Raw genomic sequence first — 12417 nt, forward strand, 5'->3', positions numbered from 1 at the left:
TGCAGGTCAAAAATTCTTTCCACCGTTCGGAGCCAATCCATAAATTCGTCAGGTTGTAATCTCCCTTCGAATTCAGGTATATCTACCTTGAAATTATGAAAACGATTGGTTTGTTGTGTCCTCGACACTTGGTGACTTCTAGAGGAATAAGAAGATGAGGAATCACTGTTGTCTGACTCATGATTTGGTTTATTCCTCAGCTGTTCAAGTTCAACTCGTTGACTTGCAACTGTTTCTTGAAGCTCTCGCAGTTGCCTTTTCATTTCCTCAAATTCGATATCTCGAATGGTCACATCGTTTTGCTTTCCACGAACCATGGTGAAGTTGGATAGGAATAAAGGGGTAATTTAAGAGGTTAAAGGGGTAATATGGGAATTTAGGTTAGGGTAAAATGGTTTTTTTTGTAGAAAAGGGCAATTTTGGAATTTTGAAAATATAAGGGCTAAATTGTAATTTTAGAAAGTTTAGGGGCAAAAATGTAAGTTCAGAAAGTACAAGGGTAAAAGTGAAATTTCAAAACTTACAGGGGCTTTTTTTGCAAATTATGAAACTTTGGTCAAAGTCAACACTGAAGATACGTGGCAGAATATGGTTGGTCAGAGGTGGCAAATGAGGGTTCTCAGTCAACGTTGACCACTTATACGTGGCGTCTCCTGAGTGGCTGATTAAAGATGACGTGGCGCTTATGTGGTGATGACGTCAGCTTGTCTTCAACCTCCAGAAATTCCGGTGACCGTCAAATTTTCCGGCGAACTTTTCCGACGAATTTTCCGGTGACTTTCCGGGTGGTTTCCGGCGATACAAACTATCATTCCCAAGGTTTTGGGACCTTCCGGACGCTTCTACGGGGTCGGTTTTTCGAGAAAAGGCCTCTAAGGGTGGGTTTTTGGGGCTGGCCGAATTTCCAATGGATTTTCCGGCGACCGGAAAGTTCCAAATCTCTTTTCTAATAAACCCAAAGGCGTAGGAAGCTTCGGAACCTTGCTCTGGTACCAAAAATGGCACAGAATGCAAAGGAAGAACTCTCTAAGAGAGAAAATACTCAATTGAGTAATAGAAGTGATATTGATTGATCAGTGCCTTGAGAGCTTACATTGATAGCTATTTATAGGAATCAGAAACAAAGAAAATACAAATCATAGAAGCTGGCAATTTAGAAAAACAGAGGGGGTGGTGGTTGCTTTGTGGAAAAAGAAATTCGGTGGTTGTCATTGTTGACAATGGTGACTGGCATGTGCTGGCATGTGGCTCATGTGCTGGCATGTGGCTGGCATAGCTTTCCAGATCAATAAAGTTTTCAGACTTACATAATTGATTATTTTTAAGGGTAATTGATTATTTTTAAGGATAATTGATTATTTTGTTCTTAGCAATTTTGGAAATCAATCAAAATAAAATAATCGATTAATTCTAAGGATAATTGATTATTCTAGAGAACACATTCTGGGATAATCAATTATTTTAATAGGTAATCAATTATTACGTTTTCCAAGTTATTGAAAAACAGAGCAAATAATCGATTATTATTAATGAATAATCAATTATTTTGAGTTGATTATCAAAATTCGATTTTAAACATTTAGAAACTTTCCAAGTTGTGCTCTATCATCATCATACTATTTTCAAGTCAATCAAGATAATGATTTGACGCATGCATAAAACATAAACTAACATAAACATGCATAAGACAAAATAATCAAGCAACTACTACATATGAACTACACTATTACAACTTTTCACTTAAAACATTTCATGATATTCATGCTTCCTTTTTGTAATCATCAAAACAGTTAGAAATTAATTCAACAGCTTGTGAATCTCAACAGGAGCCTCTTAAAGTCATTCATCATTATAGTACCTGTGAATAAATAAGAAAGTTAATAGATAAAAAATATAGTAACTATCTATTTTTTATATAAAAAAATTTAAATATTTGATAGGCTAATTTTACCTAAGATTCAAAGAGTGAGCCATGTAGTGGAAAGGGGTGCAATTCTTAATTTACCTATCAATTAGTATAAAATAAAAAACTTCATAAAATGTTGATGTATAACTTTACTTTTTCTATCATAGTATCCCACATCTCATAGACCAAATGAAGTGTGGGATTATCTGTGTCACAAGCCCTAAGCATATTATAAATAAGCTTAATGAAATTAAGATTTTGTCCCACAACACATCATTCAAAATAAATTCTTTTGCAACTTGAGCCTTTACCCACATCATCTTCTCTATAAGAGTTTCATTCTTCACTAATAAACATCGATTGCAAAGTACCTTTCAAAAGTTTAAATCTCTTTAACATCACTAGAATAGATGAAAAACATGTTTTAGCTATATCAAACAATTTTATAGGTAAGAAGTGACTAAAAATTTCAATTTCATTGAGTGATTCATGATAAAGTTCCTAACAAAATAAACATCATCAACAACTTGAGTAATCCAATTACATTGATCAGCATAAACTACCTCATTCCTTTTGGAAACACATATATTCTTCAATGCAAGGTTCAATGTGTGAATAACACAAGGAGTTCAAAAAAATTTAGGAAAAGAAATTTCATTAACCATTCCTACACCTTTGCATACAGGAACATTATCTATTATAACTTGAACAACATTTTGTTTTCCTACTTTTTTTATAACTTCTATCATCCTATCAGCCATATAGTGTTTGTTTTTAATCTCGTCATAAACATTAATAGCTTTTAAAAATATTGGACCCCTTTAACTTGCAATCATAAAATTAATTAAAGGCCTTCTTTGGACATCTGTCCATCCATCAGATACTATGCTAATACCTTTTACATTCCAAGTTGATTTAATAGGTTTAAGTAACCTCTCAACTTGTGCCTTCTCTTGATGTAAGAGAGTTGTCCTTGAGGCATTGTATCCAGGAGGGAGAAAACCATTAAGCATATGATTTGCAACAAATGAATAAGAATTCACATAATAGGGATTTTTGGCGAGGTTGAAAAGCAATTTAGAAGAACAAATCATTCTAGCAATGTTGAGATTATCCTTATCTTCTAAATTAAATGTTTTCTCCAAAGTACCAACTTTTTCCTTTTTCAATAAAGAACTCTGACGAATTTGCTTTGCTGGCAATAAGACATGCTTAAGTTTCACTATATTTTTAACCAATTTTCAACAAATGATTTCAATTCAACAAAATATTGATCATTTACACTTGCACACACAAAAATTTTAGTTCCTTAACAAATGAGCTTAATTTAACTCTCGAATAAAAACTTTTAAAAATGTTATGACAAAAATTACAAGATCGGTTCTTATATTTCCCTCCCTCTTGATTTTTTTTATATCTAATATGCTAATATAACACCAAAGACGAGCTTGATCATCTTGTATAACAACAATAGAATGAACTTACTAGAAATTTTAGAATTGACATTACAATCAAACTTAGAAGTATTTAGTGTTGACATTATAAAAATATAATTTTTATGCTTCTATAAAAAAAAGTATATCGATGTTAAATAAATTCAATCACTTCATGAATCACAAAAAAATATAAAATTATAAAATAATAAGTAATTTCACAAAGGGCAGTATAACATGAAAATATTAAAATAATAAATTAAATATTATCAAATATTTTTTATTTATAATTTTGTATTAATATAAAGAAATTATATAAATATTGAATATTTAAGTATTTAACTTATTTTAATATTATAATTTCATCTAAATTAGAATAGATTAAATTAAGAAAAGATAATTAAAATTTAAAAAAACATTTATGCAAGACTGGAATTTTGTTAGTTTAAAAATTAGAAATTAAAAAATTACTACAATTCTTTTATAATTTTTTAGAGACACTAAAAGAGAATTAAAAAAATAAAAGAACTTCTAATTATTATTAATTTACATAGGAAAAAAAATAACATTTTTTCTTACAATAGAAATCAAAAACACACATCAATTGGGGCAGAGTTTTTCTTTCTGAGAAAATAAAAAAAAAAAACGCGTCTATCATATGCATAAATATTTGGAAAGGACCTAAATCCTAAGTCCTAACTAAGTTCTACCCCTCTGCATTAGAAATTGATTATATTATTAACAACGAAAGAGGCACACTTGGTAGAGAAGAAATACACAAAATAACAATAAAAAAAAAATAATTGAAACATATTGATCCATTTTTATCTCTAGATTTTTGCAATTATCACAGAAGCCACGTTTTTAGGAAGAGAATGTTAGGATGTTGTTTTTTCTCTTGAAGGTGGAAAAATGGTGTGGGAAGGGAACTAATGCAGGAAGCTGAGAGCCCGTGCGTGTGGGACCAATCCCCTTTTAATCTCTTTCGTTGTGACTTGATTTAAAACCAAAATATATTAAATATTAATCTATCAACATGTTGTTATTTTTATTCTCTTGCAAAATATATTAAATCATTACACATTTTCCAAGTTAATAAGTCTACCCCTTCAAAGACTCTATCTTTCTATCCTGCTTCCAGTGAACCTGTTCATTTAGAAGCAACCAACTCACTGCTGCATACGTTCTTTATGGAATAGGTATCCACTGGGTTTTGAGGCTGAATCGTTAACTTGACGGGGTGAGGTTTTTGACAGTGTACAACTTTGACAAGGTAGTCTCTATCTTCTCTTTTGATTCCGATCAAGCTTTGCCAAATTGTAAGGTTTCTGTTTCGTGGTTCAAATTTTTGAGAATTTATTTTGAGAGAGAACTGAGATTTGTTTTTAAGTATGTAGCAAATGTGATCGAGTTCAATGATTTATTGTGCCTTTTGGTGTGGTTCAATAATTATCATGATCTTAGACATAGCTAGTTTATTGACAGGGTGGCCTTTTATTTTTAATTAAACTTATTTTTCTGTTATACTTTTTTTTAGATGATTAGAAAAAAAAATATATTAAAAAATGAATAAATATATTATTTAATGAACATAAATTAATTATTAAGAATAAAAATAAAAAAATTAATAAATTATTAATTTTAAAAAATAATAATAAAAAAAATAACAAAATATGATAAAATGACTATTAATAAAAAAAAAACCAGGAGTAATAATTAGATAGGGTGTCTTGAACTGAAGGGCAAGCGCACAGCAAAACAAGACAGATCCCAATAGTTAAATCAATTTTATGCAAAATAGAGTGTAATAAACTAGGAGGTGGGCAGAACGGCCCAACTAGAATGAATCTCTTCTCTCACTTATCTTAATTGAGATCATTTAACTTAATACATGTCATTTAATTCAATTGAGGTCATTCAGTTAAAAAAAAAAGAAGATAAATATAATTTGGGTCCATATAGTTTACTGTTTTTTCATTTTTGATCTTGTATTTTTTTTTAGTTGTTTCATGTTTAATATTTTATAACCTTTAAAACATAGTTCTTACTGTCATTTAGAATGCACTCTTCTCATCACACCCAGACTCTCACCCTTGCCATCATTTTTTTCCTCTCGGATCCAAATTCGACATTACAAATCCTAAATCTCATAATTCAAACCACAATTTTCCAATGAAAAACTTCTCACAATCCATAATTTCTCATCCTCAACAATCATAATATCAACAATTCGTCCTCAACATTCATAATAGTTAAATTAATTTTATGCAAAGCAGAGTGTAATAAGTCCATTTTTTAAACTATTTTTTATATAAAAATTAACGAGTTTAATTTTCTAAAACATTTTAGAAAATATGTTAAATTCAGTCGCTCCAGTAAAAAAAAAAAAACAAAAGACAAGCGTAACAAATTAAAAGCGAGTCAACTATTGCCTAAATAGAACTGCATCCGATTTATATAAAATAATAAAGAGCAAATAAAAATCCCCAAATTAAAAAAAAAAAATACACATGTGATCGATTGATACATAAATTGTTGATGTTATTTTTTTTTTTTCGTCTTTAGAGTATCCACCGCTGATAGCGGTGACTAATTTTCTCGCTACGTTAGAGACACCTCAAAGGGTGGGATAGCTGGTCCCAAGATTTAACGCGGCTGCATACACAAGACAGGATTCAAAATCCTGATATTGCTTAAGCGTAGATCAACCTCTACCGCTGAACTATACGTTTGGAGTTAATTATTGATGTTATTAACTACCTAATAATTCATCAACACCAAATATTTATATAGAAGTATGGAATTTATCTACCTAAAGTCTTGAATGGGTGTAATGAAATAGTTTGTAGTGTTACAGTATATATTGACTTTGGTGTAAGCTCGTGGCCTCATGGTTCTAAGAAAGGGCAGTGATTGTTTCCTCAAATAACTGTGTGTCTATATCAGAGCTCTAATACTCACTCATTCATTCTGTTCTTCCTTACTTGCAGGCCATGAACGATTTCCAAAAATGCTGGATTGCAACAGGGGCTTTGTTAGATGCCGTAGACGGAGAAATATATCAACCGTACAGTATTCCCATAGTTGGGGAGGAACTTCGCATATGCAACGAGAAAGCTTACGAGCCAAAGGTGGTGTCCATCGGACCTCGGTTCAAGGGAAGAAGGGAACTTCTACCAATGGAAGAGATCAAGTTGCGTTGCATGCTGCACCTTTTAAATAGAATACCATACCATGATCTCATGGAAATAACAGATCAAAAATATATAGATCCTATAGAGAACGGTATGAGACTCATGTTGGATTTAGACGCAGTAGTTCGCGCAAGCTACGGGGAAGAAATCAAATTCAACAGCTACGATCTAGCAACCATTATGCTACACGACGCTTGCTTTCTCGTGGAGCTTCTCATTTCTCGATCAGTGGAATGGAATTCAAGGCTTCAATTCGATGAGAACCCACTCCCTCCTAGCCCAGCAGCTCAACTTGGAAATATGGAACTCATCTTGAGCGATCTCACCTTATTTGAAAATCAGATACCCTTTTCCGTTCTCGGTAACTTGTTTCACCAACTTTTTCCCCGTCTCTATACCGATATTAGGAATTACATTGGTCTTACACAACATTTGGCTCTCTCTCTTTTTGGTTACTCTCGGGATTCAAGCTCTACCTCTATTCCTAATTCAATCTCTGACTTTATTCCCGATCTCATTAATGCCTCTCACATTCTTCAACTTGTTCACTCCTTCATTCTCAATCACCAAAGCCACCAGGGTTCATATGTTGTTGATATTCATGATGATAATCTTAATAAACAAATAGAACCCAAATGTTGTGCCACTAGGCTCCTAGCCGCTGGGGTTACTATAGTCAAAAGTGAAGACAATTCTATTATTCCAAAATTCAACAGCAGCAAGGGGGTGCTAGAAGTTCCTCCCTTGCATATCACTCAAACCATGTTAGCAAAGTGGCTGAATTTTATTGCTTTGGAGCTTCACGCAAAGAGGTGGAAAAAGAGTGTTGATAGAGACGTGTTTACTTTGCGGGCGTTGCTCTTCAATGTTTTGATGTGCTGTGCAAGCGACGTTCAACTGCTTAAAAACAAGGGAATCATCGAGGATAAGTTGGGTATAAGTAATCACCATCTCATGGATCTTTTTCGTTCCATCAAAACCGGAGTTGACGGTGGCCTTGTTCATTCAACTTACAGCAACATCATTCATGCCCTCAACACCTATTCCGCAACAAATCCTGTCCTTCAGTTCCCAATAATTTTGTGGCATTATTTGAGTCAATTTTCAGAATGGCTTTACGGTCTGAACAAGTTTTTAAGGCGTGGTTACAACTTTGCTGCAGCATTGTTAACTCTTCTCACTGTTATCCAGACTTGTTATACAATCCTCAGCTATCATTATCCAAAGAACAACTAGTTTGTTTTTATCCAATTTATGTTATTTAAATGATTTTCTATTGCTTTCAGAATATTTACTTGATTGTATTAATTTCTACAAGGCCAACTTACCTTGTTTGTTTGAGTTTTTGATTCCACGTTTGTCCTCTTTCTCATTATGATAAATTTTTGTGTGTTCTTCTCATTGGATAATTTGTTATCACTTCAAACTTTCAATTCATATCTAAGCAATATCAATAATGTTGCAAGCAAAGAACCATTTGAAATGAAGTCATATTTCATCAGCTAAGTGGAAATTTGTCAATTATATTTTGTTGGTCTCTATCTAATCATACTATTTCATTGTTCAACATTTAATTATTTGTCATAATTTTTATTGCAATTTATATTATACATATCAAGTATATATACCACCGTATATAATTATTGGATAACCAGAAAGAAAGTGGTTCCTCTAGAATATTTACACTACCTTCAAACACACAAATAAAGGTCAATATATATTAAGCCCACAAGTTACTTGAATTACATTAAATTAACATTGGTATGTTGGTTAATTCTTTCTAATAATTTTATTATTTTCCAGTGCTAATAAAATTTGTTTATCCTATTAATTTAAATTTATATAACAAATTATTGGATGATTTATATAAAATTTTGTAAACTTTGTCTATTTATTAAAAAACATTTAATTTGGTAATTTGAAATTTAATGTAAAATATAAATTATTGAGTAGAGTAATTTTAAAAGAAAAAAAATTACTTTTAAAATAAGTGAATCTGATTCCTGAAGTCACGAGCTTCTTTCTGCAAAGTTAGAAGGTTCAAAATCTAAACATTGTTTTAGGCTTCTGATGGATTAATTGTTTTGACTTTAAGCTATAGGCACTATACCAAAAACATGTTCAGGAGCCTCCAAGAAGATCCTTTCCAAAGAAAGCTTCCATCCCTCAAACTTCTCTCTGCCAGCATTTGCTCTATCCTCATTTCTCCTTTCTCATTGAGTTGAAGTATCAGCCCTTTGAACTTTTCCTTTGTCAGCACAACTTTCATTCCTGAAACATCCCTTTATTTTCATTTATCTTCACAAATCCTCTTGATCGATGTTTCTGCTTCTTCTTGTTGCTACTGCTTCTTATTGCTGCACTATAGTGTATGTCTCCATAGTAGCTGCCGAAGATTTTTGGTATCGTTGGAAACAACTTTGATTTTCCTCAGGAAACTGCTCCCTTACTATTTTGTTATAAACCTAAGACATGCATATTTTCCCCCTAAATAATGAGCCTTTTGATCCTATAACCAAAAATTATTTATTTTGCCTTTTGTTGTGGTTAATGATTATTGATCTTAGATATTGCTATTTTATTCCCAGGATGGTTTTTTTTAAACATTAAACATTATTGATCTTAAGATAGTCTCATGATCTAAGAGCTAGTGCAGAGAAGAAGAGTAATCTTAATATTAAAATCAACTTTATGCGAGAGTTGTACTAAGCTCAGGAGGTGGTGGTTGATAATGGTAAGTAAAATATATGAATATCTTTTAATTTTACACAATTATCAAATATATTTTATACTTTTAAGTCATGTATTCGTCAAAAATAAGTATCAAAAATTAGTTTTAATTATTTTAGTAGTAGAATTCTTTAAATTTTAGGTATTTTAATGTTTTTGTTAGTACTCTTGACACATGAAAGAAATACATGAAAGAAGAAGAAACTATTCAAAAATAAGAAGAATTATAAAGAAAAGATTATCAATAAGAATCATTTAGAACAGGTCACACGAGAAGCCATTCAGAATGTTATAAATTAGACTTCAACCCACAAAATAAATACTGCACATTTAGTATATTTTATAGAGATCGGAAAGATTCATCCATTGTTGGAGTTTGATATAAGTGACTTTACTCTATTTAATTTTTTATTTTTATTTAATTAAGTTTTTATTCAGTTAAATGTTATTCTTTTTAATGTGTTTTAGCTTGATCACTTTTTACATGAATCTATAAAATTAAATGTGGTTGAAAAATCTTTTTAAAATTATGATATGGAAAACAACACTAATAATATTTATTATAATAATAAAATAAAAATATTAGTTGAAATTTTGAACATCGACTTTAATATACTTAATTAACATTACAATAAATTTTTGTAAATTTTTCTATAATTTTAATGATCATAGAAATTTTTTTCATGATAAAAATTTATAAAAAATGTTATAAGAATTTTATTTTGTTTCTTGTAAAAATAAATTCACAAATAATGTTTACTAAATGATAGAAAATTTTCATAGGTAACTTTTCCTGTGGATTTTCTTGCCAATTTTAATCCACAGGAAAAGTTAATTTTTTTTTAAATTTATAAGTTTAATAATTAAAAAAAATTTAATTAAAAAATGTTATTTTACTAAATTATTTATAAATATATCCTTATAATTAATTTTAATTTTAATTAAATTAAATATATAAAACTTTATAAATATGATAAATTATTGAGAATGAGTTTTAATTTAATGATAATTTATAAAATTTTAAAATTAAAAGTATTTATTTAATAAAATATTATTTTACTAAATTATTTATAAATATTTCATAAAAATTAATTTTAATTTAAAATATTGATAAATTAAATGTTTATTTTAATTAAATGTATAAATTAATGATAATGAGTTATAATTTAATGATAATTTTTAAAATAAAATTATTTAATAAAAAAAATATTCTTTTTTAAAATATTGAATATTTTAAGAGTTAAAATAATTTATAATAATATAATTTGGTAGTTCAATATAATGAATTAATCTTCCTTCTAATGACATGATCTAATTAATATTTAAAGAAATTTTCAAGTCCCACGTCAATTGAAAATAAAATAATTAAAGAGTATATAAGTTAGGACAACACTCACCTTATATGTTAGAGGTGCAGAAACAAATTTCTTAATGCTTTAGATGAATTCATTGTAAACATTTGAAAGTTGAAGAATTATTAATAGAATTTGCACAAAAATTATCTGAATTTTAAATTTGCAATAAAATTTCTGTAATAATTTCTTTAATTTTTTGCTTATTGTTAATTCAACACGTGTGTTATCGATTACAGCTATTGAAATTTTTTTGAATTATGTCTGAATCATCCCGTTTTTTTTAGGAGATATTGGTGTTATTGCACTTCGATGAATTGCTTCAATCTAGCTAGTCAAGTCTTCAATAGTAGCAAGGGATTAGTTTTCGTGGCAAATTCTGGGGTGGCAGAGTTCATGCCATTAGTGTTTGTGCTTTTTACAGAACGTTCATCTATTTGTTTGAGATGAAGTTTAGGTTCAGATTCAACCTGGAATATTTTCAAAGAGCTATATTCAGAGTCCTTTAATGTAGTTGCCAAAGCCATCACAGTATTGAATTATGGAAGAAAATCAGGACCTTCTCATGGAACTGTGGTGATATAATAATGCTGGTAGGGAATTGTGTTTGAACATCTCGTTGAGGACATTGATGATACAACAATGACGAAGATACTCAAGGCAGCTTTTGAAATTGCTAAGAATCCCTTACAGAAAAACCAGGATGCACTTTCTAAATCTAAATTCGTAGACTTACTGCTTATGGCAGAGACTCTTAGAGGGAATTTCTATTTTTCTCATACTAAAATGTCCTTACAATTCAAGCAATGGGACCCCGGGGGTGTTCTTTTGTTCAACAAGCAAATCACCAATTGTGGTGATTATTGTGATACGAAAACTCACTCCACCTCTTTTTGCGGGGTTCATAGTAAAATCAAAAGCCTTAATTATGATGCAAAGAAAAGCTTGACGTGTTATTCACCTCCTTTGTCAAGGAGCAACTCAACTGGTTCAGTGCCATGTCAAAAGAGAATGAGTTTAACTAGTCAGCATTCAGCAGCTAAGCCTTTATCATCTTCAAGTTCCTCTACTTTAAATTTGTATCATGTGCAAAGGTCCCAAAAATGTAAGGGTTTTGGAGTATCTTATGCCAATTGTCTTGGGATTAGTCATGTTTTGAACCTACCAACTCCTTGTATTTCTAAAGGAAGTGTTGGTCTCTTCGACTGAAATTTTTTTTACATGTTGGGAAGGCAGAAGACAAAACAAGTGATATGTTCATATTAGCTAAGGTAGATTCATTAATGGTTAATCATAGCATATCAAATTCATCATTGTTTATTCTAATGGGTGACAAATGAATGTATCGGGTGATTTTTTAGATTAATTATAATGGATCGGATAAAAATAATCTATTTAGCTCTATTAAAATTTTAAATAAAAATTTAATTTATTCAATTAATTTAAAGCAAAAAATTCATCTAATTCATCTATTAACAATTTTTTCATGAATGGATATTTGATCCATCCATAAAAATATTGTTTTAAAATTAAATCATTTTTATTTTTAAAATATTTTATTTCTATCTTTTTTTTTTATAAATCATTACATTCTTATATAATCTTTTAAAATTTACGAGACCTTTTATTTGTGTCAAAATAGTCTTTTTAAAATCTGAATTCAGTAAATATCTCATATCGTAATTCAATGAATTTTGAAAAAAATAATGGATGAATCACAAAGTATCCATAAAATTAAATGAATGGATTAGATCCAATTTATTATTTATTTTTATTGTAATAAAAAATTGGATAGATTTACC

General features: G+C 29.9%; 2 protein-coding genes across 2 annotated transcripts in view; one reads left to right on the forward strand and one right to left on the reverse strand.

Moving 5' to 3' along the window:
• The window catches only part of LOC109801731 (uncharacterized), a 50419-nt gene that overhangs the window by 14681 nt on the left and 23321 nt on the right, over positions 1-12417 (reverse strand). The gene's annotated exons all lie outside the window — the stretch shown is intronic.
• LOC109802012 (UPF0481 protein At3g47200) lies at positions 4021-8115 on the forward strand. The gene is made up of 2 exons (XM_020363200.2): positions 4021-4612; positions 6330-8115. Exon 2 carries the CDS (start codon positions 6333-6335, stop codon positions 7767-7769), a length of 1437 nt encoding a protein of 478 aa, XP_020218789.2. The 5' UTR covers positions 4021-4612; positions 6330-6332; the 3' UTR covers positions 7770-8115.

The sequence above is a fragment of the Cajanus cajan genome, chromosome 4 (assembly GCF_000230855.2).
Source record: "Cajanus cajan strain Asha chromosome 4, NIPB_CcT2T_4, whole genome shotgun sequence".
Classification (NCBI taxonomy): domain Eukaryota; kingdom Viridiplantae; phylum Streptophyta; class Magnoliopsida; order Fabales; family Fabaceae; genus Cajanus; species Cajanus cajan.